Below are 27,538 nucleotides of genomic sequence, written 5' to 3' on the forward strand. Positions count from 1 at the left end.
CACAAGCACCACGCTGGTGGTGTGGAGTTACTGACCCCGTGCCTGCAGCAGTTTGCGTGGCCGAGGTAAGCAGGAGCTCGAGTGTGCAGGAACCTCTCCTCATCCCCTTGTTTCCCTGTGCTTCAGGCAATCCTTTACGCCTTTTGCTGCCGTGCTGCACTGCCTGCTCTCCCTCTCCTGCCTTCCTAACAGAAACGCTGCGTTTTGTGACTCCCGTCACCACGAGCCCTGGCCGTGCCGGAGCAAGGCCAAGGTGGGGGGGGGATGAGGGTGAGCGGTGCCTCAGGCGAGGCCGCGGTGCCCGACACCTTTAGCGTGGGACCATTAAGATAAGCCCTGCAGTGAGGGGCGGCAGAGGGGCCGGGCAGGAGGAGGGAGGCGGAGGCGGAGGCGGAGGCGGAGGCGGAGGCGGAGGCGGAGGCGGAGGCTGAGGCGGAGGCTGAGGCGCACCCCGCCGCGTCCCTCGCGCGCCCTCATCCGCCCTCAGCCCGTTCCCGCCTCTCGCGGCCGCTCGCGCCGCCAGCTCTCGCGAGGCTTCGCGCGGCGTCTCGCGGCTCTTCCGCCAGGGGGCGGAGCCAAGCGCGGCTCGCCGGCCCCGCCCCCAGGCTCAGCCCCCCCCACCTCTACGTCATTAGGAGGCGCCCGCAGGCTTCAAGGCCCCGCGGCGGGGGGCTTTCGTAGCGATGTCGCGTTTTTAGCGGTAGCGGCGGCCGCCTGTAAGCCGCGGCACCGTGGTGGCGGAGGCTGCTAAAATCCCCTGGTGGCAGCGAGAGGGAGGCAGGGGCTACGGGCCGGCGTCCCGCGGGGGAGGCGGCGGCGGAGGCGGCGGCGCGGCGGGCCGCGGCGGCCGGCGGGGGGTGCCCGGCGCAGGGTGCCGGCAATGCCTGGGTCCCGGGCGGCGCGCGCGGCGGCGGCGCCTCAGCGGCGGCGGCGGCTCCCGGGCTGAGCGGCGGCTCCGCGGCCTCCCCGCGGCCCATCCTCGCAGCCCGCCCCCGCCTCCGACAGGGCTCTCGCCCGCACCCCCTCCCCGCCCCGGCCCGCCCGGCCGGGGATGAGGCGGTGCGGCGGTGGCACAAAGGCTCCTCCGGGGCTGCCCGTTGCCTAGCGCGGCCCAACGCTCCCCGGCTCGGCCCCTCCGCCGCCCCCTCGCCGGCTCTCGTCCCCCTCAGCCGCGCTGTCCCCTCGCTGGGGACGGGCCGGCGGCTCCCGCTCCCCCCGACCGCCCCCAGCCCCAGCTTCCCAGGGGAGGATGTCGGAGGATCACGAGATGGACAAGACGATCAAGGTAGGCAGGAGGCAGCGGCGCTCGGGGTCTCCCCTCCACCACCCCACACTCGTCCCCTTGTCCTGCGAGGAGATTTGCGCAGCCCGGGTAGGGCCCCGGGTCTCGGCAAGTCCCGGCCGCTGCTTTTCTTACGCTGTGGCTCCGCTTCGCGCTGCCCTCGGGCTCGTCACCTGGAGTGCACCGCTGTGGAGCACCAGACACCGGGTGGAGAACAGCAGCTGTAGGCAGGCGGTTTGCACGGGATCTGGCCTTGGGCGATCAATGTTGGGACGCTGACGCTGCAGGGGGCATCCCCAGGGCCACTCGGGGCGGCTGGGAGTGGGGCCGGAGGGGTCTGAGCCTCGCAGCAGTCCCCGGCTGCCGAGGCAGTGCTGTCGCCTCCATCCATCCCCGAGTTCCTGTTCGCATGCTGTCATGAAAACAAATCTGGCGTGTGGGATGGTGTTTGTGTTCCGAGTGGTGGTAGAGGAGATGAACAGATTCAGGAGTTCTTTTTTTACAGCTTAGTGCTTCCCGGGGAATCCTTCTGCGACCTGGCTGAGTGGATTTCCTGAAGAAGCTGGGGAAACCCTTTTGGGATTGAAGTGCCAAAACAACCCCTCAGTGCTTTAAAGTCCCTCTGCAAGAGTCTTGACCTTGTGCAAAGCGTTTGCTGTCACAGATTCTGGATGCCTTCATAAATGCTTATTTTAATAAGAGGAATGAATTCCTTAAGGATGTGGGTAAAAAGCCCCTGTGTATTGGCATTTGCCTCCTTTCCTTAGCCCTGTTGGCAGCCACAGTGGGATTTGTCTTTACAAAGCTCTTTGGGGGTGAAAATCGGTGTGAGAGAAGTAGCAACACAGTCTTGTGTTCTCAAAGTCAGGATTGCTTTAAAACCTGTGGGTCTTGCCTTTTGAACTAAAAAAAGCCCAAAGTAGTAGCAAGTCTAAGCACAGTGTTCAGACAACCCAGACTGTGATCAGATCAAGCACTGAGGTTGTTCACTCTCTTCCTGCTTCCTTACCAGGCTTAGCTCAGTGCAGGTGAAGCAGCTGTCAAGAAAGCTTTCAAAGTTAAGGTTTTTCAAGTATTTCTGTGTTATTTCAGAGCTTTTTAGGAGGTTAAAACAAAACCAAAGCAGCTGTGCAAGTGTAGGGCCAGTCCTGTGTCTGCCTGCTGCCCCTCTCGGTGTGGAGGGGTTCTGAACAAGAGCAGATTCTGGGCAGATCTTTTGGCTTATAGGCATTGTCTGACCCTAGACCTTAATTGAGCATTGTTGTATGTTATGCTGGTTTCTCTGCTTCTCAGATACTTGGTTGTTGTTCATGTTTGAGTGGTTTTCACCTGTGTCTGCAGGTTTAAGGGCTGGGGTTCAAGATAGCGATCGGTGTTGAAGGCAAAGGCTGCGTGTGGGAGCAGCAGAGGTGGGGTTACTCTGGTTGTTGGTGTTTCACTTGTTGAATATGTGGAGTTTGTCCAAGCAGCAGTTCTGTGTACTTTTAATTGTCTGTAATGAGTATGCCTGATTTTTCAAGTACCTTATTTGAAACCTTTTCCCATGGTTATTCAGTGGAAGCTGAGAAGTGCCTGAGTTTCCCCTCAAGCAGTGCTGGTGCGTGCCTGACCCTGTCTGAAGGCAGCTCGCTGGAGATCAAGCTACAAGAAATCTCAGAGTGCTGCCTTCCCAGGCTGCCTGCATCCCACACTGCTGACTCTGCATGGGAGGATGCTTGAACTGTTGTTGTAGATAACCCTGAGCTTTCTGAAAGGGAATTGTGCTGTTGAAGACAACTGAAGTCTTCAAGTGAAACTTCTCTTTGGTGTTTGAGTAAGTTTCAGATCAGTTTCTTCCCTTTGCCCGCTGGAAATTAACCTAAGGAGCTATCAGAAGTTCCTTTACCAGTAGGAGCAAAAAGGTTCACAGTAAGAAACTGCAGCACTGCAGATTTGAAAGCACTTTCCCTGGCACTCTCCTGCTTCCTCTGTTCCCAGCCACAGCAGATTAGTTCCAGCTGACCCGTCAGCTGCTCTGAGAGCCCAGAGCTGTGCAGCACTGCTGCTCTAAGGGCTGTACTCTCCAGATGTGGAGCTAAGTACAGGACACCCTACCCTCTCCTGCCTGCATCTGCAGCAGAGTAATCTAAATGAAGAGGCAAAGCATTTAGCTTACTGCCTGAAATAGAGGTTACTGTTTTCAGAGGGCAGTTTTATCCACTTGAAGTATTTCACACTGTTTGAATGTTATGATCCTGTGCTGACTTGCAGCTACATAGGCATGTTGCTAGAGGTGAAGCCTCTGTTTCTGAGCTGGAAGGAGATGTAAGCAATTCTGTACATCGATTGAGGTCAGAGTTCTCAAATGCTGTATTTGGTGTCAGTAGGAAATGCTGGGTAGTGTTTCCTCATCACTAGGTTGTTTGGTTTTAGTTCTAAGTTGTAAAGCTGGAGGAAGATTTTAATCCAAATTAAAATGCAGAAAACAAACATGTTGCCCTTTTTTTTAAGCTAAAACCAAATCTGCAGAATATGAAAGAAAACTGATTTTTTTAGTTAAAAATTGACTTCTTTATAGTTGTTGAATTTATTCTTCAAGAGTTGAGAATGGTCAGATCTTATTCTGACTTCATTTGATTCATAGATCTCAGACTTTCCAATTCCTAACCAGCTGCTCTGTTCCACTTAACTGTAATAAAGCAAATGGTCTCTGTGCCATCACAGAACTGGCACAAGGCAACAGAAACTGGTCAAGACTGAGCTTGTATGTGGAGACAGTATCTCTTTTTAGAGAGTGTTGAAAGGGTTAGGGTAAGGTTTGGGGCAGGCAGGCCCTTCTTTGGTTTTGGAAGAGGAGCAAAATAACCCAAGAGTTGTTATCAATTCATCAACCTGTTGCTCCAGAGCACTTTGATGTTTGCTTCTCAATTCCAGTGCTTTGACTTCACAGCTTAAAGACTGAGGGTGATCTTGAAAGCATGTGCTGAGGAAGTGCTCTCCAGTTCAGGGAAGCCTTTTCTCTGCTCACTAATGCTCTTCTGAAGCTGTGTTTTCATTCCACCTCTGATGCCTTCAGTTCTCTTTACCTGAACACCAGGAAGATTACATTAGCTTTTCCCTAATGTGCTTCTTATGGGTGAAATTTGTGTTAGTTAAATTGTTAAGGAAGTTTCTTTGTGTTTCTACTTGAAAACAGCAAACTGTGTGTGACCCACTGTGTTCTTATGCCCCTCTCTTTTAAAACCCCTCACCAAATCTCTGGTTAACAGCTGACTTTCACTTTTTCCTTTGCACCTTTCACACTAGTAATTTGTGATGTATGTGGTACCTACTTCAAACTGTATTAGAAGGCATTTTTTTTTCCTTTTGCACTCTCTAAGCACTTCAAACCTTGCCTTAGGTATCAGCTTTCCTCTCTTGCTTTGTTCTGAATCCGTGAGGCTTGAGGCCTGGCTCCAGCCTGGCAGCAGTGTTTGTTCCTCAGGTTGGGGGCTGCCACTTCCAACAGCTTCCTTCAGAGCACAGGTATTCTCAGTTTGCTTGCAGTTGGTAGCATAAGTGAATCCTGAAATGCTGCAGCTTTTGAATGGAAGTTAAAAGAAGGGTAAAAGCCAATCAGAAAGTTGCTTTGCAAGCAGTGGACTCTCCAGTGTGTTTCCAGTGCATCTGGGAGGTGTTTTACCTGTTTGCTAGCTGTTGTGGCCATCTCCTTTTCTTGCAGGTGATCAGAAAGCATGGCTTTTTGGAAAGATGATCCTGAATATAGGTGACAATGTGATTCTGTGATAGCAAACCCAAACCTTGTTTATGTGGATTTGGATAAAAGGGTTACAAACACGAGCCCAGTTCATTATCAGACAAGCTAAGACTAGTCATGCAGGGCTTAATGTACAGTGTAATGATCCCAAAGGTTTGAAAACCCCATGACAGCAGCAAAATCATTTTCCTTTGTGCTGTATGACCAAAAAATACAGAATGTTGCAATTGGGCCTTTGTGTTCAGTTGTGGTTGATGATTTATGGGGGTAGGAAGCTGGATTCAAGAGTCGGGGGGAAAACGCCCTTGATACACTTTCTGTACTAAAGAAACAAGATTCTCTTGACTGTTCTCATAAGGAAAAACTATTTCAGTGTTGAGGTGAGGGAGCCCTGGCCCAGGCTGCCCAGGGAGAGTGTGGAGGCTCCTTCTCTGGAGGGCTTCAAAACCCGCCTGCACACGTTCCTGTGTGCCCTGGTCTAGGTGGGACCTGCTTTGGCAGGGGGTTGGACTGGATGATCTCTAAAGGTTCCTTCTAACCCCCACCATTCTGTGATTGTATGGAAATGCCAGGATGAGCAGTCTCAGCTGATCAGAGGTAATTTTAAACTGAGGTATGTTATTATGTGAGCATTTGTGTTGATGTTTGGTTTTCCTAGGTGAAGCAAAGCTCCACAGCAAGTGCTTTCTCTGCTCAGGTACCTTGCAAATCAGGTCTGCTGAGCTGGGGTTTCTTTCTTGGAAGGGATGTAGTAATGTGTTTATTTTTTTTACTCTCTGTCCCCTCCCCTTGCTCCTTCTTGAATAGGAAACCTCCATTTTAGAGGAGTACAACATTAACTGGACTCAGAAGCTGGGAGCTGGGATCAGTGGTCCCGTTAGGTAAGACAATGCACCTGTGGATTTGTGTGTAATCACAGCCTGGTTCCTTGGCTGTGGAGAAGTGAGCATGTGTTGGAAGTGTGCTAACAGCAGAGCCATGTGATCTGTGGAAGACTGTCTTTATAAACAAATCAATGTCTCTGCTTCCTGTAGCTGCAAGTGGGGTATTGTCTTTTATGGGTTATGTTGGAAGCAGAAGCTCTCCTCATGGCCTTGTCCCATCTCACTGCTGTATTCCTGAGGCCAAGTGGGAGCAGGAGTTGGTTGTGAAATGGCAGTGACAGAAGATTCTGCTCAAACACCTTTGTCCTTTGGATAAGCACTGTCAGTGCAGTGCAAAGGTTGCTGCTCCCTTCCCCGGTGCCATCAGCACTCTGTGCCCCTGGGCTATTTTTACCAGGTTATTTTTCAGATCATGTGAGGCCAAAGCAGATCTTGCCATGAGCTCTGCATCTCAATGCAGTCTTGCTCATCCTTATTCCTAACCCCTGCAGAAACTGGAGGCTTTGTAAAGCAAAACCCACGTTCCCTTTTGGACAGGCACTCTGTCTTTTGGCACTGGCAGTTGGTGCACGAGCGCCAGAAACAGCCGTCTGCACCCCTCTGTCTCTGGGAGCTTGGCAGGGCAATTGTCTCTCACCACCATTTATCTTCCTGTACAGGCACTGGGTTCTTCTCATCCATTTTGTGTTGCTGTGTTGCCTCTGATCTGTATTAAAATACCCCTTTGTGCTTTATTCTTGTAGCTGCCTGGTAAGACGTGGGCCCCTCCCTCTGACGCAGTTCAATTGTTCCTGTTAAATGGGGGAAAGAGAGACAAACCCGTGTACAGCACAGGCAGTGGCCTTGGCAAAACAAGGAAAACCATTCAGAAACCACTTTATTTACTGCAGAGTATACCCTCCGTTGGAGATGTTGAGGCTGCCACTGTGTGCTTCGGGTTCTTTCATCAAAAGGTTCCCTTCAGGCCAAATGTATAGAGTGCATTCTGCTTGGCTGCACTTACCCATTGCTCTCTGATACTTTTTCTGGATTGCTGAGAGTGTAACTGTGTGTGAGGTGTTTTACACAACACACTTGATTGCTGTGGAAAACTGAAAACTGAGGCTTTCAAGCTGGGATGTGGTGACAGGTGCCCTGAACGCTGCAGACCGTGGGCATTCCTGTTCATTCCCATTGTGGGGAGCAAACTCGTAGCTACAGATGGATTGCTTGAAGTGTCTCTTTGACTGTTCTTGCTGACTGAATCATTCATTTTATTGCTGTAATACCAGAGTCTGCGTGAAAAAATCCTCTCAAGAACGCTTTGCACTGAAAATCCTTCTTGATCGTCCAAAAGCTAGAAATGAGGTATAGTTCCTGTTTCTACTGTCTGCCTTCCCACACTGCAGTCTTGCCCTTTCCCTGGATTGGTGCAATGGGTTCAAACAAACCAACCCAACAAACCCAACCAAATCCACCTGTTGGGCAGATCTTGCTGTGCAAGATTCCTGGCTTTTCATTCTGTGGCCTTGCTGTGCTCAGTCCCTATAGGATGAGGTGATGGGTTAGCAGAGCGGCTTTCTAATTTGGAGTTTGCTGTAGGTGTGCAAGTGTCATTTATAGAGCTGCATTCCCAGGCTCTTCTCAGTGATGGCCAATGATAGGACAAGGGGCAGCAGGTACAAGCTGGAAGAGGTTCCAAAGAAACACGAGGCAAAACTTCTTCAGTGTAAGGGTGAGAGAGCACAGGAAGGGGCTGCCCAGATGGGCTGTGGAGTCTCCTTCTCTGGAGACATTCCAACCCACCTGGATGAGTTCCTGTGTGCCCTACTCTAGGTGGTGCTGTTCTGGCAGGGGGGTTGCACTGGATGAGCTTTCAAAGTCCCTTCCAAGCCTTAAGATTCTGTGATTCTCCTACGTCCTGTGTAATGTGACATGAAGAGTTTAGGATGGATTTTGCTTCCATACATCTTGCTCTTGGATGTCACTGTAAGAATTGCCAGGAATGTTTCAAGTGACACTCTTAAAATGGGATGGGTTTATCTGTACATGGGAAACTCAGTCAGCTCACATCATGATACCGTTTTTGGCTGTGGCTGGCAAGAGTGTGCCAAGGTACCAAGGTGTCAGCTGCTGAAAATGAAGGGCAGTCCTTCAGGTTGTCATGAACACGGTGTGAAAGAAGTGTTAATTGTCCCCAAGGTTTGGGTAACTTTGATTTCTTGTTGCTGAGCAATTTCTCTTTTAAAATGCCTAGGGAAGAAGAATCTGTTTACAAGGGAACATCAAGCCTTGGCTTGATTTAGCAGTCCAGGTAGCTTTAAACAGGGGAAGGTTCCTCAGGTTCCTGTTTCAGTAAGTCAGAACAGGAGATGAGGTTTAGACCATCAGGCCATGAGGGAATCCAGGGTATGGAATTTCAGGTTGCATTCATTACTGTTGGTTTCAGTCATCCCTCTGATGCTATTTTAAAGCTAGCTCTAGCTTTAGATTTATTCTAAAACCCAATGAAATCCAAGATTGGGCTTTTTCTGGAACCCTGATGGTTTGAATCCATGGTCTCTCACAGATACACTGGCAATGTGTGATCTTTTTGTCTTACTCAGCCCAAGCAGTGTAATGGCTGTTGGTCACTGATCTAAACACTTGTAGGCACTTCTTATGATTGGGATGACTTGCAATTGGGTGTGAGTGGTGCTGAGCACAGCTGGCAGCACACAGGCTCATGTGTGCTCCTGGGGGCAGAGGGAGGAGCAGAACTGATCAAGTGCCTGTCACCCTGTCCAGTAACGTCTCTTCCCTTCTCTTCAAGGTACGTCTGCACATGATGTGTGCAACACATCCAAACATTGTTCAGATCATTGAAGTGTATGCTAACAGTGTGCAGTTCCCACATGAATCCAGCCCAAGGTAAGACTGCACAGGGTGATTCATTCCCACAGTTTGCTTTCCATGTTTAGGCCAAGGTATAGTGGAGTGTGGTTTTGGTTTTTAATCACAGTGTGACCACAATGAATATTTACAGGGAGTTCCAGATGTGATATTTATACTTCAGACTAAGCAACACTTGGTTTTTTTTCCCCTGTCAGTGCCCAGACCTTCTCATACTTTAATGACTTTGCATCCTTCACTGCTGGTTTTGAATACATCTTCATTCCTTAGGTTTTCATTGATTCAGTCTGTGATACCTGCATTGTCTGAGAGAGTATATTAGCTTCTAGCTTCTGTCCTGCTTTGATATTGCTTTAGTACCTTCAATTCAATTGTGTCTTTTGAGCCTCCTGCTTTCAAAGCATGTTAAAGCAGGATTGGAGCTGTGGCTTTTGTTGCTACCTAGAATCCTAAGTGAAAATCCTTTTACATGATGGTGAGCCACTGGGAAACACAGTGCCACTCTTTGTTTAGAGAAAAAGAGGAAGAAATCATCTAAAAAGATTAGGTTCTGCCCTCTAAACTCTAAATACCTTGTCCTGCTTAAACACAGCAAAGCATGAAGCAGAGTTATTATTTTTCACACATTAAGATGGCTTGGGATAAAAACATTGTCTTCTAATTGGATGTTAATTGACAAGAAGAAAATCAGAGCAGGGAGAATTAAAGAGTTGAAACCTGTCTTTGTCTCTGGTGTATCTGATTTTGCTGTGTGTTGAGAAGTTAGTTCTTGAGGATCTAGCAGTCCTGATCTCCACACTTCCTATTCATTATCCTTGATGGTCCTGGCAATAAAACTGAAAATGAAAATCATGAGGTAGAAAAACATGAGGTACAGTAGAGTGTCCAGACTCAAAATCATTAAAGGTGATTCCTCAGCCTTCTGCTTGGAAGTTGCTGCCAACATCTTTAGCTCCTAGGCAGAGGGCTAGGCAGGTGGGCATGTCTGTGGGGATGGGTGCACACTGGTGTCAACTGTGCTCTAAGCCAGCTCCAGCCTGGAAACTCTTTAATCTGTTCAACACAAGACTCTACCTGCTGGATTGTTCTTTGAAGGCAGAGTTATACATTGATGTGTCTAAAGTGTGTCCAGGTCCAAACTGACTTGCTGGTGGAAAGCACAAGTGGAGCTGGCATGTGTCTGTCTGAATGCATCTGTGTAGACATACCCAAGGTGTTCATTCCAGCTGGATGTGGGAGCCCAACATGAAGAGCATATAGATTCCTGGCTGGCAATCAATGAGTCAGGTTGTGCTGGGAGCCAGAAAATCCTGCAGCTTACGTGCTTAAAGGCAAAATTACGGACCCAAAATAGCTCTGACACCTGTAGGAGAAGCAAGTGTATGTCTCTCTCTTGGCCTGCAGCAGTAGATGTGAAGTATGCATTATTAGCTTAGCAATTCTGTTATTTTATTGATTATTTTTAACATAACAAAATGAAATGCTTTTGAACAGGGCTCGGCTCCTAATTGTAATGGAGATGATGGAAGGGGGAGAGCTATTTCACAGAATCAGCCAGCACCGGCACTTTACTGAGAAGCAAGCAAGCCAAGTAACAAAGCAGGCAAGTTAACCCCCATGTATAAGCAAATCCATGAATGATAATGGCTGAAGTATTTAACAATTTCTTGGGGGTGGGGGGTGGGAAAAAAGGAAGCAAAAATAATCCTCAGTTCTGATCCAATGATCATTGCCTGCTTTGTTATAACCTGACAATGCCAAAGCTTTAAGAGAAGCAAAGAATTTGAAGGTGTGGGCTAGTTCTTCTGGGTGTCGCTGCTGTCCTTAGCAATGGTTTTCCAGGACACTTCACCAAAGGGGCCTCTATGGCAGTCTTCCTGCCATATCCCTTACTGTTGTTCTAAAAGTGGTAACCTTGGACAATCCACAGGCTCTCACCAGACCCCACGTGGCTCCTGAGCTCCAGTTTGAGAGTTGCTCTTGACCATGACATGGGCTTGGTGTTTCTCTCACCTCTTGGGCTGGGTAGCAGACAATAATGTCAACGTGTCTCAGGCTGGTGGTTTTCAAGCTGGGTTCTGTGTTTGGTTTTATGGAAGTCCTGCCTATTGTGGAAGATAACAGCAGAGGAATGGATCACTATAGTGCATGTTTTTTGTGCTGTTTGTTCTGATGTCATTTTTTTCCTTCTCCATTTCTCTACATAGCTCACTCATGAATGTGGTGTTTTATAGCCCCCACAGGATTTATTACTGAAGGGTTTCATGTTCATCAGACTCTTTGTTGCTTAGCAGTGCATCTGGTGTGACTACCTTGTGTCCTGATAGAGCAGGGAGGATGATGGAGCAGAAGGGCCTCCATGGGATTCAGTGTGGGGATCCCCAGTGTCTGTCCCTCTCAGTCCTGGGGTGAACTTGTTCCCTTTCACTTCCAAGCTATTGGATGACTTGTGGTGGCCAGTCAGAAAGCTTGGATTAATGGGAGGGCTGCAGGAAAGCTGATATGGCTGTTTGTCATGATAGCTTCTCTAGGGAGCCACAGCAGAGGACCAGCAGGCTGCTATAAGAAGCCAAAGGATCTTGCTGTCAAAATGGTTGAGCTCTTCTGCATGGAATTGGCACCACAGCATAAATCTGAGGGATGGAGTTGCCATTAATTGCTTCTTGGAGGGATTATCTTTTGTTTGGAATGCCAATGTGTACAAACTGTAGGTGAGAGACTGTGCTGGAGATACTGATCAGTAAATATCCTGCTCCCACACCAATGATAACTGCAAGTGAGTAAAGGAAAGGAAACATGAGACAAGATATTACAGCATTTGTCATAAATGGATATGACAGCTTATGGCATAAGGATCAGGCCATGGTTAATCCTGAGGCAAAAAAAGAGCCAAGTCATTTCATCTTACTTTTCTGTCTTTACCATGTTTTTAATGAAATGCTGTTAACCTTTTTGGTTTTATCCAACAAAGAAACTAGGTGGAAGTACACAGACTGATTCAGGACAGTTTGTTTTCATGTCCTTTGGGCTGTTTGGTTTTGACAATGCAGATGGTTTCCAGGTTTAATATGTTGGGAGAATCTTTTCAAACTATACCAAAAGACAAGACTTTGAGTTCAGTCCTGGCTGTGTATGCACTTGGATTATCCATGCCCCAAGGATAATGTTTTAATGTTTAAATGTTAATTTAATGTTTTTACAAATGAAGTTGGAGAACAGTGTTGAAGTCTTTCTCTTTCATCTAGTGGTGGTTCATCATCGTCTTGAACTACAGCTCTTAGTTTCTTGTACCCAGTAGTAGCTAAAAACTTGCCACAAATCTGCTTCATTTTCTTTGGGAATGTGTTTATTTGTTTCTGAGCTGAGTTAACACTGAAGTTCTCTTGTCACAGTAATTCGAAGCCTTCTAAGGACTCAGGACTTCACCCAGGGCATTGTGGCAGTACTTTCAAATAAGGGTCATGTGGCTTTGCCTGACTTATGTCTCAGTAATGCTGCTGGAATATTTCTGCTTTGGTTTCTCTTTAAGTGAATTGCACTTTCAGATGTACATTCTGTAGAGCTTTCCTGCCTGGCTTACAGGTTCCTAAACCACAGCAATGTAAGAAGCTGTCTTTAACAGAATCAAGTAGTGCATTTCTGTGTGATATCCCATGAAGTCACTACATTGCAAGCAGTATGCCAAGAATTAAAGAGTAAAACTACCTCAGTGTTGACTTTTGAGTTGGTAACAAGTTGAATGAAATATTCTCTGAAACAAGAACTCACTATTGACTGTTATACATAATGTAGTTGCTGGAGAGCCTGCAAATAAGTGTAATGACCTTTTAGGCCTAGCACAGCATATAAAAGGACACTGTCATGATCTGTTTCACTTCTGGGGGCTAATGATGCCCAGAGCAGTCAAACCAAGGTGGCTAGAAAGCCCAGTGCCACTTAGCTTTTCCATTTGCTTTGGGTGAAATGGAACTGAAGAGCTCAGTGGGTTTCACTTCCCAATCATCTCTTTACTGCACAACATGGCCAGGTTTATCTTAACTCAGAATTGTACCCAAGGGGAGTGAAAATGTTTGGGGTCTAAGCTACATTGGCAATGTCCTTTTTAAAGCTAAAATAACTGTCCAGGCCAAAGGAGGAGTTCTGTAATTGTAGCTGATTTGTTGTGCCCTTTTTCAGATAGCTTTGGCTTTGCAGCATTGCCACTCACTAAACATTGCACATAGAGACCTCAAGCCTGAGAATCTCCTCTTCAAGGATAACTCTCTGGTAAGATGAAGACTTGATGTTCTTTGTTTACTGCTGGAGTCTGTAAAATGGCTCAATGGTGATTTTGAGAATAGCTGTAAAATGACATGAATGCAATGTTCTGGTGCCAAAAATGAATGCCCTTTTCTGGCTTCATGCTTTTCCATACTCTGATCTGCTCAAGGTGCAGACTGTCTGTGCTGCAGCTGTTAAATATGGGTCAGGTTCTCCACCTCAACACAGAGTCTTGGTTTGCTGAGGAGACCTACTCTGCCACATTGCCTCCCTGGGTGTCATTGGGATGATGTAACGTGCATTATAGGTGCTTTGACATAGACAAGCACTTGCCTGTTTCTTTCTCCTTCTCACAACCACCCAGCATACGCAGTGACCCCTCTACAACATGCTTAATGCTTTCCAAATCTGAGAGGGGAGGCTGCTCTTGACCCAGAGCACCCAGGAAAAGACAAATGAGTGTTTCAAAGATCAGTTTATGACCTTTTAGCTGCTTTGAGGGGTGCTGAGGGTATAAATACAACAAAGGAGGATATGTGGTGAGGGTGAGTACAAGACAAGAAATAGGCAGTAGAAAAGCTGATACAATGAGATTTCGTAACAAAGCCTCTTCTCCTTGTTTTAGGATGCACCTGTTAAATTGTGTGACTTTGGATTTGCCAAAGTAGACCAAGGTGACTTGATGACACCACAGTTCACTCCATATTACGTAGCACCTCAGGTAACAGATGATTCCAGTTCTAGGCTAAAGGGGAATCATGATCTTTACTGCCTGTGCCTCTGTACCCACCTCATTTTAAGAGCCTTTGCTGTCTTATTAAGGGCTTCTGGACACAGGAAGCTTGAGTAATTGTATTGCAGTCACCTTTCAAGGTGGAGTGCCCCAGTGATCTACTGATTACAGCAGGAGATCATGAGGCAAGTCTCATGGATGGTGTTCTTAGCACTGATTTATTGCTGATGCCTCCTGACTCTGCCAGGCCTGACTCCCACCAATGAGACTACTCCAGGATTCTCACAATTGGCCTTTAACTGCATTAAAGCAGTTGTTTTGGAAAAGCCCCTGCTTTGTAATCCTTATTCCAGCTCAGGCTGCAATTTCAAGATGACATTCAAAAGGACTATACTGAAACAAAAAGGTTCTTTAAAGGCAGTTACTCAAAAAGAGGGTGGTGTCAGAGGGTTACCTGCTCACCTTGGCTTGGCCCCTTTGGTAGTATGCATTAAGACATAATCTATAATTACAGACAGGCTGGTTTTTGTAGTGCTGCTTTTCCCACTGTCCTTTGTGTTGGAGTAGTGAAGAAAATGAAAAGTGCAGACAGCTGCTTAATTGCAGTACTGACCATGTCAGCAGCTTTTAATGACTAGGAAGAGCAATCACAGGGATCAGACCATAGGGCCCTGAAAATGCCTCCTCAACTGGAGCCTGCTGGTGCACTGCAAACAGGGTTTAGAAAACAAGAGAACTGCCAAACCTGTAGTGTTTTTAAACTGAGGTTTTTGTAGAAACCCTTAAACACAGTTTTGATCAGCAAGGGACACATGGATGTGATTTTTCTCTTTTTCATGGGGGAGACAAAAAGGGAGCTCTCTGGAGCTTAAGGTTACTTTCCACACAGCCTTTAGGTTCTAGTTCCAAAACATGGAGGAGTTGGAGGTTTTGAACAAAAGAGCTGTGAGCAATGGCTTTGATTCAGGCAAAACTGAAGCCTTCATCCAAAGCAGCAAAATCTTTGAGCTAATCAAGTTTCAGTCTTCCTTAGGAAGAACAGTTTGAGTTTGGCAGAGCCTTCAGTAGCTGGAGTAAGTGCACTGAATGGGAAAGCATCAGGCACCTTTGGCATAGGCATTGCTGTTTGTGGTGCCTGTAGATGAGGTATATTTTGCATCATGTGTTTCTCTTCCTCTCGTGGCAACAGGTACTGGAGGCACAAAGACGGCATCAGAAAGAAAAATCTGGTATCATCCCCACCTCCCCAACACCTTACACTTACAACAAGGTAAGCTAGGAAACAGCCCCCAAGTCAGTACCTTTCAACCACAGTGTCTTCCCCTCTCCCCCTGATGCATCTGATGTGGAAGTATTCTATAGACACAGCTTATCACTTAAAGCAATAAACTTTATGGCCCTGAAACGACACACTTATGGCCAGGAGCAGGAATGTGACAGGAATGAATCTAACTAGCCAAATATCTCCAAGTGAGTAAGAAGCAGGATCTACAGGAAGCAGCAGGGAAATGTGATGTTGTGTGCTGGTTTGTGTGCATGTGTATTTTCAGCTGTAAGGAAGCAGTGTCTTTGGGGCTGTATTTCTCAAAAGTATGGTTCTTTTGGCTTTTCTAAAAGAGGGGGCCAGGTATACAGAGCTATTTCTCTCCTGAAACATATAAGGTTCAGACCAGGCTTCATTCAGTTGAAGTGGCAGATGAGAAGATAAGGATAAAAGTACACAAACATTGTTAAAGAAGCACTAAATATGAACAAGATTGTGGAGCAAGTAGAATGATTCTGCTGGAATGGGACCACGGGGGAAGGTCTTTCACCTCCACAAGAGACTGGCTCAAAGAAAACCTCTTCTCTACTGTCAGTCAGCATTTCTGGATGTGCAAAGCACTATTCAGGCTGTCTTGTTCAGGCAGCTGTGTTGGCACCTTGTCTGGATCAGGGATCTGCACCAAAATGACCAAGAGTGTGTTGTATTGTCTGTAGCAGTAGCCATGGGCAATAGCTGCTGGTGGAGTCTTCACAAAGTTGTGACAGATTGTCCTGAGAGGTTGTGCTTCTTTCTCTTTGGTCATTCCAAAACACTTCCCTCCTTGTCCTTGCTGTTTCCTGTTGGCTTAGCAGTGTTTGACCCACTGGATGCTCTTTCAGAGTGTGAGCTTTAAGTTGACTGGTTTCTGACAGCAGTGCTAAGTGTGTGCACTGGTTCCAGCTTCAAGGATGGTTGTTTAACCCAGCACATGCCAGAGAGAGTAGTTTGATACACAGTGTTATGTTTTAGTAGCCTTCTATAGACAGTTAAAGCAAAGACAGGCAGAGGTAAATTGTCCACTTGGGTTTCCTGACCATGAATTTGCCTCCTCAGGATTATGAGTTTCTCTTCTCTGTCCTGGAGTATCAGATTGATGATTGAAGCCAAACACTTCTCATAAAAAGAGTTGTCAGCCAGGTGCTGACAGTGTTTTCAGTGCAGTTTCTTCTGCCCTCTCTCATGTGAACCCCAGTCCCAGGGAAGGGGTTTTTTTTAAAGTCTCACAAGACAGGGTCAACAATTCCACTTCTGTTGACTGAAGCAGCTTTACTCTCCAATAATAACTCTCTCCAAGGGAGTAGGTGCAGTTCCATAGATGCAGTTCCAGATACACCTAGAAGTGGTCACTCACTGTTCATGTTGATAACAGCTTGACAGCTGTTTTGGTCTTTTAATGAACCAAAGAGCCTTGACCATGGCACCTGAAGCAAAACATGGGTCATATTCCTGGACAGAGTGGAAGGACCTTGAAAACAGATGCCAACTGGAGTTATCTCACAGACAGAGAAGATTCAGCTGCCTTGATGTGCTGGGATTTAGAATGTGATCGAGTGATTCTGTTTTCATGTTTCACTTATTTAAGTGCACTGACTGGAAAGGCTGCAGAAAGAAGTGGCCTCGTCCTTACCTTGCCAAGTGTGACTCACTGCCAAAGCAGTGTCTGGCATACACCTAGTTCCCTGAAGTTAGGCTGTGATGAACTCCTGGGTACACTATCCTTCCACAGCAAGTCTGAGCCTGAGTGGAAATGCCTCTGATCCACCTTCCTGATCAGCAGCACTATCCCACAGTTGGAGGAAATCGTGACATCTTTGCTTCCTGAGTGTTTTTCCTGCGTGGTGTGTGTATTGGGTTGACTCTGAGTGTGTGTGTTGTGGCTGACTCATGAGAAGCAGAATCTGAGAACCATATCCACAAAGAATTTAGAAACCTGTTTCCTACTTACATGCCTAAAAACCTCTCTGATTTCATTAGAAGTTATCTCTGGTCAATGGGAAAATGGTGAGAATTTAAGTACCTAAATAAAGATTGAGACTTTTAGAGCTGTCTGAGCTTGGCTTAAACAACTTGCTGAAAAGAAAACGCACATGGGGTAACTCCTTGGAGTTCCTTTTGTTGTCAGCATCCACATGTTTTGTAAAAGCCAAAAGCCAAGGGTCTGTTACAATGATTGGTATGAGCTGATCTAAGCATATTCCCTCCAAAAGGAAACAGTCTCACCTTTGAGGGCCCCTTCCTGGGTCAGTGTGGGGCAGCTTTGGGGCTGGTGCTGAGGCTGCTTCAGTTGGCAGCTCTGCAGATTTCTGTCTGTGTCAGCTGATTGCAGAACCTCCCCAGACCTGCTTTTGCATGTCTTTGCACAGTCACCTGAACCTGACTGGAGTTCAGGCTTCTGCTTTTGCTGGGCTGTCCGTCCTTTGGGTTTGAGCTGTGCAAATGCTACTATTGGCACAAAGGAAATACTAAGGATGGATGGCCAGGGTCAGAGCAAGTCCTACCAGCCCTAGCCTGCACCATACCATAACCAAGTGATAAGAGAGCTGCATCCTTAAAGATATGGTCCAACAGAGGCGTGAGTTGAAGTCTGCAGGCTGTTACAGTCTTCTTCCCAAGTAGTGTGTGTCCTGTGAACACAGAGTTGTGCAGATGGGGAGGAGATCTGGCTTTCAGCTTCTTCACTGAGCTGGTTTTTAACTGGATCCACCTCCTGGATGAACCTATTTGGTATCCCATCAGCAGTAACACTACAGGCAGGGGAGGGAGCTGCAGGCTGGGGTGGGAGGGCAGTGGGGAGCACAGCATAAGCAGCCCTGACACACCGCTCCTGGCTTTCTGAGGCTGCTTCACCTCGTTGGCTTTTGGGGTGTGTGGTTTCCATTACAGACATCTCTCATGAAGTGTCTCTGCAAGCTCTGGTGTTTGGGGGGTTCTTCTTTTAGTCTCACAGTCAAAAAAATACACTCTGCTTAGTGCTGGGATATTGAGAGACTGGGATTGAAGCATCCTGAGAGGTGTAAGAGGTGTGCAGCTCGCTCTGGCCTCAGGTGCTGCTGTTCCCATCCAGCCCGCCCCTGCATAGCAGAGCCTTCCAGGAGCTGCTGCTGGGTACTGGAAGCAGCTTAGCTGGGCAGCACAGAGTTGCCTCATGCTTACAGCTTTGCCCTGTTTACCCACGAAGCTCCTCTGACGGCCCTTCAGCAGAAGGCTGAGCCGTGTTTCTGTTCCCTTGGGGACTCACAGAGAGCTTTGACCGTAGCTACACCCCTGCTTGCTGCAAATCACACCCCAAAGTGACCATTTCCTTGCTTTCAGAGCTGTGACTTGTGGTCCCTGGGTGTCATTATTTACGTGATGCTGTGTGGATACCCTCCGTTTTACTCCAAACACCACAGTCGGACCATTCCCAAGGACATGCGGAAAAAGATCATGACGGGAAGCTTTGAATTCCCAGAGGAGGAGTGGAGCCAGATCTCAGAAATGGCCAAAGACATTGTGCGAAAGTGAGTCAGCGAGGAAAATGTTGTGTTGCTCTTTGCTTATCTTAAGAAACTGGAAAAGAAACTCACTTGAAAGTGCCTTGGCACCAAGGAGTTGTTGTTGCAAAGGTGGGGGGAGCTGCCTGCAGCACGTCCCGGTTGCTGTTGTGCTCAGCACAAACAAAGGCTGGCTAAGAGTTTTCTTTCTCTCTTCCTTTATTTTTTTCCCTCCCCAACTGTTGTTTTCCATTCTGGATGTCTCCTGTCTCTGAAGTTGCTAGAGTACCTTGTGGGTCTAGTCTTTAAAGGGGACTTGGTACCCTCCCTTGCTTCAGAAGGACAACTGGCTGCCACATCTGCAGGTGCTGTCCGTGTGATCATGGTCACACTCCTGTTAAGGTCAAGGGGCATTTCAATGTGAAAGATCTGCCTCTTAAAACCCTGTGCACGTAACACAGTCTAAAAGGAGTGGAGAGAAAGGGAGGTTAAGATCTGAGATAAGGTTTTGCATTGATGCTTTGTTCTACAAGCTGATGGAAACTGTTTTTCATGCACTGCTCATCTCTGGCTGCAAATGTTTCTGAGGCTGACATCCCATGGGCTGGTTTCAAAGCAGGAATGTGGCACTGATTAGATCCTGACCTCACTGATTTTTTTAAGGTGTGAGAGGGACTTGCTGCTTTTGCTTGTATCACCAGAGGAACTGGAAGGATGAAAAATCGCTTGTTTGGATGATTTTAAACTCCCTGTCTCCCCTGACATGGTGTAAAACCTCCAAGGGCTTAGCATTGTTTGGAAAGGGTGCTGGGACCTGTTTATAGCACTGCAGGAGAGCCCTCAGCCTTTCACCAAATACACTGCAGACTGTGCTGCAGTGAAACTTCTGTTTATACCAAGGTCAGCTCTTTATCCTTGCTCAGAAGCCACTTCAGTACATTTTCTTGTCCTTTAAAATGGCCCTGAAACACAGCTCATAGAATATTGTTCCTTGGATTCAATTCAGTTCACTTAATTCTCTTATTAGTGCTATCAGGGCTCCCTTTCCTGGTTGCCTTTTCCAGCCAGTGAGACTCAATCAGTGTTTATGGTGCAGGAATGCATTTAGGCTGTGGCTAAGTGTACCCTTTATTTATGTAGGCTGCTATTCATATGGAGCCTTGCTTCTGGAGGTGGTGTTTTGCATTCAGCCAGCTGCTTCCTTTCAAGCATGTCAAGCTGATTCCTGACCTCAAGCTTTATGGGCTGGAGTGCTTGATAATAGGTTAGGACTTTGAAAGCCTGTGGAAGAGGAATGCATGTGTCTTGGGCCTCGTATCAAAACTGAACTTAGGACCTGTTTGGCAGCACAGCCTTGCAAGTGAAACTCATGAGCTACACTGTGGTCCTGCTGACATTTTGTACAAGTTAATTCCACTTCCTTGGTGCATTAAACAATTCTCTGTGCAGCCAGGAAGCTGGTTTAGGGTATTGTCTAAGGCAGTGTGACAAATCCATCAAGTCATTCTGTTTCTGGGTTAGACTCTTGGGACAACTTGTCAGCACCCAGTGGGAAATTTTACCCTTTTATTTGTGATTGGCATGAAAACATGAGTTGATCTGCAAAATCTCTTTCTAGGGTCTCATTCTAGTAAAAAACTTACTTCCATGGAGTTTTCAAAGATCTCAGAGTAAAGTTCCTCCTTGTGTTGAGGTGCTGTAGCCTGTTGAAGTGTCCATTACTTGAGGCTTTTGCAGGAGGAGGAAAGCTAAGGAGTTGCTTGGTGAAAACAGTTAATCCAGCAGACAGGTTTCCAACTCTGAACCTTGCCCTTGCTTCACCATGCCCAAAGTCCTTGGTGTGAGAATAGACTGTTATGTGGATGAGCATTTCCAGAGTCTTGATCTGGATCATTTCTAGGTCATCTGGAAGATAATTTGCCATCTGGGAGGATATGGATTGAGTTCAGCAGTACACAGGTATTACTCAAATGGCCTTTGGTGCCTTTCTTTTGTGCTGAGTTGCTGGGGACAAGTGAGGAAGGAGCTGTGGTAGAGTTAAAATACCACAGCAAATGACAGTGAAGCTGGTGGGAAGCCAGACTGCCCTCAGGTCAGCTCAGTGTTTTAGTTGTTAGGAGGAGTTTCTTTTATGGCCTCTAATGCTTAGTGATTGCTGAATGCTCTGATCCCAGACAGAGCAGCATGTTGTAAATCACCCCAGACCTCTTTACAGAGTGATTGATTCCTCTCCCAGGCTGCTGAAGGTCAAACCCGAGGAGCGGCTGACCATCGAAGGTGTGCTGGACCATCCCTGGCTCAACTCCACCGAGGCCCTCGATAACATCCTGCCCTCTGCCCAGCTCATGATGGACAAGGTCTAAATGTTTTATTTCATCAAGAATGTTGCATAGGATTGCTGGGGAGCTTTTGGATGGGTCCTGTGTTCTGTTTCATGTGGTGTTACACAGATCAAGAGCTCCCCCTCTGTGTTAGTGAGAGCCTGAGGCCTCTGCAAGCAAATGGAAGCAGTTCCATTTGATATTTGGGCTCGGAGAAGATGCTCCAAGATTGGTAGTAAAGAGCAGCCATGTGCTAAGCAGTAGAGAGCAGAGTATGGCAGTGCACATGCCAGAGGACTCTTCTCTAGGTGTCTTCTCCTTTTTGCCACGTTTTACACCTGACTGCAGCTATGAGCTCATTAATTAGCAGCAGAGGAGTTCAATCAGCACTCTTGAGCTGGTGAACATGAGAAGCAGAGATGACCCTTTGTGCTGTTCAGCCCTTGTGAGGTCAGGTTATATTGTCCCACACTCAGGGACTGTAGTTTTAATCACATCCTGCATGATGCACACCTGGTTTTTGTTACCTCTGTTTTGGTGCAGCTCTTTTGGTTTTGCCCACAGCTAACATTGTCTAGATATTGTCCTTTAACACACAAAGAAGCTCCTTAAAACATCAAGTGCAACTCTCTTCATTCCAGGCAATGGTTGCAGGGATACAACAGGCTCATGCAGAGCAGCTTGCGAACATGAGGATCCAGGACCTCAAAGTCAGTCTCAAACCCCTTCACTCCGTCAACAACCCAATCCTGCGCAAAAGGAAACTGCTGGGGTAACTCTCCAAAGCTGGCTTTGAAAGATCCAAGTGCAGGCAGCTGTGATGCCTGGAGAGGGCCTTTTAAGCACCTTATAGCTTCATTCAGTTGTAACCCTGCTCCTGAGTTTCTGATTTGGTTGAGGTGCTGTTGGTGCTGAAGTGAGGGGCTGGAGTCAGGTCATACTGCACAACCTGGTGTGTGTTCCAAGGTGTGCCAGTGAGGGCAGGAATGGTGGTGTTGTCTTATACAGGATCAGGTGCCTTATGAGAAGATGAGCCACATGTTGGGTAAGGTAAGGCAAACTGGAGGAAGAATTCCAAGGGTGTTTTCCTGGTCTTGACACTGCAGCAGTCAGGTGATTCTCTCTCTTTGAGTTACCTCCCTGAAAAATAAGCTAATGCATTTTAGGACTGCCCTTACTTGAAGGAATTTAAAGCAGTATTTCTTTTTATTCATATTTAAAGTGGTCTCATAATACAGGACACTGTTAGAATCAGTGCTGACTCTAGCTCCCAGGCCCAGCTTTCCAGAGGGTGTTACACTGGCACAGTTACACAACGATTCAAATTGTAATTGTTCCCTCCTTGTTCTTTTGCAGCACTAAGCCAAAGGATGGTGTGTATATCCACGACCCTGAGAATGGAAGTAACGATTCCAATGTGGCCCTGGAAAAGCTGAGAGATGTGATTGCTCAGTGCATTCTACCCCAGGCTGGTAAAGGTTGCCACTTGCTTAAAAAGTTACATTCCTAAATGTGCAAAAACACTGCCTGGAGATGAGTCTGTGTCAGTGATGAGGAAGCTGCTGTTGTCCTAGGCAGTCTCAGGGGGAGAGTGCTGCCTGTGCACTGTTAATTTTGGTGCCTGCAGAATATTGGTGTCAACAGTGACAGGCAGAGCTATTACAATAACTCTCAGACACGAGCGTTTGCTTTCAAACCAATTTCTTAGTTGGCATGAGGTGAGAGGAGTAACTGCACATAGTCCTTACTGAAGCTCTGAGTGTTGCTGCGAGGCAGGATGACAAACCTGTTTCTCTTTCTTCTAAACAGGAGAGAATGAAGATGAGAAGCTGAATGAAGTGATGCAGGAGGCATGGAAGTATAATCGAGAGTGTAAGTTGCTGCGAGACACTCTTCAGAGCTTCAGCTGGAATGGTGAGGAACTCCTTCTCTTCCCCAGAGCACTGTGCCCATGCCAGGAACCACTGACCTTCTGGGATGGCAATGAAAACAAATGTCTTGAGTTTGTGCCAGACTGATTTAGGCTTTGACACTGTTTCAGCCTTTCTGCCAGCACAGGAGTTCTAGAAATGTGGTGGGGAGCTCTTTAAAATGTCTGTTTGAGGTTCAGGGTTGTTTCCAAAGGCACCAAGTCACAGAATCACAGAATGGTAGGGTTGGAAGGGACCTTTAGAGATGATCTAGTCCAACCCCCCTGCAGAAGCAGGTCCAGAACAGCACAAATGGACCATTGCTTTAGGAAGTGCTTTGGCTGTTTTGAGGTGGTTTCCTTCCAGCTGTTGATTACCTTTTTTCTCTGCTGGAGGCTGCTTCCCTCACCTCTGTCAGTGCATCTCATCTGCTCCATTTGGGTAGGAAGCCCAGTTAAACTGGATCAGCTGCTTGGGAAGTGTTCAGATGGCCCCTTGGCAAAACTGGGCAGCAGAAGTGTCAGCCCCCAGGAACAGATGTTGATGAATATTAGAGGACCAGGGGCATCATCTGGGTTCACAAGAGCTTGGTGGTGCCTCTTCCTTCATTCTATTCTGTTTGGTTGGCTTAACTTGAGGAGGTTTTAGTGCTCTGTTTTCTTCAGTGGAACTAGACATCATCACTCATTTTGATTCCCTTGCACATATTATCTTGTGTGAAGCACTGTGTTGTGTTCAGTCAGCCTAGAACTCGAGCCACAATGGCTCCCCTCCCTGCACCCAGCACCAGCTGACTGACCACCTCTTCTTTTCCTTTTCAGGCAGAGGATTCACAGACAAAGTGGATCGACTAAAACTGGCAGAAATAGTCAAACAAGTGATCGAAGAGCAGACAAACTCCCACGACTCTCAATAGCTGGAGCTTCTTAACCTTATTTTTTTTACCATTTAAGATTTATTCTTTCACTGTACAAAGTATTTTTATGTAAATTAATAAATCATAATTATTTCATTAAATTTCCACACTGCTTGAGGATGATGCTGTATAGTTGTAGATAAAAAAGAATCACTGGTACTGTAATATTTTTTTAAACCCCAGTTCCTTGAGGTATATATTGATCACTTCTGTACTGTTAATCACAGCTCCCCCAGATGGGGCCAATTATATTGTTAAAGACCAGGTTTTCTTTCTTAATAACCAGTTGCAGAAGCTGCCTTCCATCTGCTATACATACAGCCAGCTGCAGTGGCTGGGGATGTGAATGAGACAGCCACAGTTTCTCAGTGCCCTGCTCAGTAAGCCCCTGAAGGCTGTGCTGTGGAACACCAACTTCAGGGTTCCCTTTGGCACCGAAATTCTTCGTGTAGAGGCAAGTAAATAGCTTTGTGTTTCCCTAGGTGACCCAAGAGCCGTGCTTGGCCTTGCCAAGGGCACCTCAGTCCATATACCTGCTGTATTTTTCAGTTCTGATCAGCAGCCCCCATCTTGCTCAGACCTTTTTTAAGGCTGAATTGGCCATTCAGTGTGACTCCCCTTGTTTATCATCCTGTTCAACAGCAGAATGGAAGAATGTTCTACTTACTTATTTTTGTTTTCATGGTGGGATCTTCTACAGAGAAAAGTAAGTGTGAGGCTCATTTGCTTCATCCCCAGGTCAGAAGTTGTGTGTGTGTTCCACCTGTGTACTCTTAATTCCTTCCTGTGTAGAAGATCCAACACTTGGTTTCAAACTCATCCTCTTGTTTGAAAGAGATCATCCTGGCAAGGGTCACAGTGCTGCTGTGTGAACCCACCGGTGAGCCTTCTCTTGTGTCACCCTCTGGAGTCCAGGCTCCCATCTCTGATGCCTTTGAGCTCCTCCTGGGGAGCAACAGATGCAGAGCTGCTCCTTGACACACGTCCTTCTGCTGCCTGGACCGTGAGGCTGACCAGGGCAGATTCTTACACCAGTCTGGAATATTGGCTCCAAAAGCTGCTTTTTTTAATCTTAATCAAACAAACAAATGAAAAGATTCTGTACATATTTCTAGTTTTCTACCTTCTGATGCTTTGCTTTCTTTTGAGACCAGTGGAAGGCTTTTTATAGAGATATTTTGGTACTAAACCCGTGCAGCCATCGAATGAGTCTGGTCTGCAGACTGAAGTGCCAATTCAGGGCTATTAGTAATGACTCTTGAACATTGTTGTTGTATTTCACAGCTCATGAATTTTAGGTTTACATGAACAAACCTGAGCCATGAATCTCCCTGTTTCCTCTTACAGCAGTCCAGCCTTCTTCCTTTTTGTCTCTTTTCTATACCAGGCTTCTTTGCAGCCTTTCTCTGGGATGGCAAACCACTGTCTGACTCTTTCTATAACATTTTCTAAGCAGTGACTTCCTTTTTGTACATGAAGGAGATACTTAATTTCCCATTCTTTGTCAGCACCTTGTCAACTTCCTTTTGATCCTGTTGATGTGTTTCCAGTCCCTGTCTTCTTGCAGAGTGAGACCCTCAGTCCCTACTTCACCATCGCTGTCTCTGATGGAAACCAGGGGGTTGTATAAGACCCTCTGGCCCTCATCTCTGCACTGACACGTCTCAATGACAGCTGGAGAGAAATAAGAAGAGACCAGAGTATTTGTTATGTCTAGGTAGGATCAGCAAGTTTTGCAGGCCCTATTCTATGCCTTTGTGTCCTTGCCCTAAATTCTGGGCTGTGTCAACATCCACACAACCTTTACATGTGATAGATCTGTTTCCTTTTTAACTTGAAATCCATATGCTGGGAAATCTTCTTTGTGTTGCATGTGGCAAAGAGAGAAAGAAGCAAGGAAATCTTCTTTCTTTGAATGAGAGTGCAAACATTTCCCTACCAAAGCACTTTGCAGCTCTGCCCTCCGAGGAGGGAAACGCTCCGATGCTTTCTTGGGAGAGAGAACTTGGTAGAAGAAAAATGGATGAGATTGTACAAACAACTGCCTGGTACCATCCAAACACCCTCTGAGCAACCAGTGGGACTGGTTTTTCTCTGCCAGGTCCTCTAGTTGCTACACCAGCAGCACCAGTGTATCTGCTGTGTGCAATGGCTGCAGCCCCCTGGGGTGTGAGAGCAGCTGCTGCTTGTGACACCCAGGGCAGCTCAAAAACAAGCTGAGGAGCTGTGATCTGACTGTCCCACCTCTCCTCATGGGCCCTTAACTTCCACACCACAATCATTTCAAGCTGCTGCTGCTGGTGAGGTGGGTATGTCTGAGTGCAAAGTGTTTTGGTATCTGGAGGGAAGTCAAATTCCAAAAGGCTTTTGTGCTAAGGAACTGCTTTGTGTGGATTTCCTCTAGATTGTCTTGTCTGTGAGAAATAAGAATGGCCTGACCTAGAGTGGAGGAAAGGAGAGACATAGGAAGAAGACACAACTTGAACATTCAAGGTGAAATGGTTTTACTTCTGTGAGAAAGCTGATTGTTGGGTGTTTTTTTTACTCAATGTGGTTTAGATTTCCAAATGGAATAGACTTGAATGGATTAATTTACATCTTTTATAGTGTTTTACTTCTCCTTTCCTGTGTTTCTTATGCCAGATACCTTGTCTGGATTGTGAAAGGTTCAGTGATGAACCTGCTGATCTTTATAGCAGACTGTGAATACTGTACATACCTGCAGCTGGAAGAGTTGTGTGGGATCAAAGATGACCCCTTTGTACAAACACTAAAGGATGTGGGAAAGCTCTGGAGGGGTTGTTCTTGGTTAGAGTTTTGTTTAAGAGGAAAAAAACCAGATCTCTGAAATCATTTGACCTTTTCAAACTGTTCTGTCTACCTGATTTCTCCTGTGACTGATTTTAAGCTCTCTCAATGTATGAAAAAGCTAGAAGAACTTGACTAGGCAAAGAGTTTGTTTATTGGGAACAGCACCATGTCAGAGCTGTGCTGTCATTACTTCAGCTTTTTCTCTTTTGGCAATCTGCATCTGTCCTCACATGCCATGTTTTAAGTCCTGAGTGTTCCGCTGTTTTCATTTCTCCCGTGTCACCAGGAATGTGTTCTTTTGGTCAGTGGCATCCTGTAAATATTATGCATTGGTGTACATAAATGATTTTACTAAACTGAAAAGTTCCTGGCTGCTTTTGTTTTGCTTCCTGGAGTCCCTGGAGTACAGAAGGGAGGGAGGACAGTGGTGGCCTGGAGGGGAAGGCAGCCTGCTTCTCCTGCCCTGCCACACTCACTCCTCCATCCTGCCTGCTCAAAATAAGCACTTTGCTTTCTGTTTTGCAGGAGTGGCCTGGAGAGGCTGGAGATGAAAGAATGACTGACAGGACAGGCTGGATAAAGCCGTAGAAAAATCTGCTGCTCTGCCTGGCAGCATAACCTGAAATTGCCTTTTAAGTCCTGCCCTGGTAGATGGCAGCAGCACCTGCCCAGTGCTACCACTTAACCCCTTAAGGGCTGTAGGATTGTTCTTGCAGCTCATTCTTTGCTTGGGGAAGGGAGGGCTGAACCTCTGCTCTGGCTGGCAGCACTGGAGGGCTTCTCCTCAGCCCTTCTCAACGCAGACTGGAGCTGTCAAGCATGACACCTGTATGCTTCCTGACTCTGGAAGAGCAGGGTGTGAGGGGCTTGTTGCCAGCAGCCACACAGACCCTTGTCGCAGGAGCAGTGTGGAAGAAAGGGGTCAGGGAGAAGAGGCAGTGGGACAGCAATCAGTGCCTGTGTGCCCCAGGCCACCTTTGGAACGGTTAACATCCCTCTGCTTGGTACCTTGGAGGAGTTGGGTGAGTGCCCCTG

The 27,538-nt window shown here is 46.9% G+C and overlaps 1 protein-coding gene across 4 annotated transcripts; it reads left to right on the forward strand.

Annotated features, from left to right (window-relative positions):
- Positions 1–933: 933 nt before the first annotated feature.
- MAPKAPK5 (MAPK activated protein kinase 5) lies at positions 934–26,866 on the forward strand. 4 transcript variants are annotated; one of them, XM_010207108.2, is made up of 14 exons: positions 934–1,285; positions 5,826–5,899; positions 7,174–7,249; positions 8,694–8,791; positions 10,268–10,376; positions 12,950–13,039; positions 13,659–13,754; positions 14,956–15,036; positions 18,385–18,572; positions 20,782–20,902; positions 21,508–21,638; positions 22,223–22,344; positions 22,676–22,780; positions 23,598–26,866. In XM_010207108.2, the coding sequence occupies exons 1-14, from the start codon at positions 1,250–1,252 to the stop codon at positions 23,690–23,692; spliced, it is 1,422 nt and encodes a 473-aa protein (XP_010205410.1). In that variant the 5' UTR covers positions 934–1,249; the 3' UTR covers positions 23,693–26,866. The 4 variants fall into 4 exon arrangements, with proteins under 4 accessions (XP_010205410.1, XP_010205411.1, XP_061866073.1 ...); XM_010207109.2 differs by having other exon boundaries at positions 935–1,285; positions 22,223–22,338; XM_062010089.1 differs by lacking the exons at positions 5,826–5,899; positions 7,174–7,249; positions 8,694–8,791; positions 10,268–10,376 and having other exon boundaries at positions 936–1,285.
- The last annotated feature ends 672 nt before the right edge of the window (positions 26,867–27,538 follow it).

This window comes from Colius striatus, chromosome 17, assembly GCF_028858725.1.
Source record: "Colius striatus isolate bColStr4 chromosome 17, bColStr4.1.hap1, whole genome shotgun sequence".
Classification (NCBI taxonomy): domain Eukaryota; kingdom Metazoa; phylum Chordata; class Aves; order Coliiformes; family Coliidae; genus Colius; species Colius striatus.

Excerpts from the sequence above, each read along its gene's own strand:
- MAPKAPK5 (XM_010207108.2), top strand. The coding sequence starts at position 1,250 with ATGTCGGAGGATCACGAGATGGACAAGACGATCAAG. Across the intron at positions 13,040-13,658 it reads TCTTCAAGGATAACTCTCTG|GATGCACCTGTTAAATTGTG; the intron begins GTAAGATGAAGA and ends TCCTTGTTTTAG. Across the intron at positions 18,573-20,781 it reads GCCAAAGACATTGTGCGAAA|GCTGCTGAAGGTCAAACCCG; the intron begins GTGAGTCAGCGA and ends TTCCTCTCCCAG.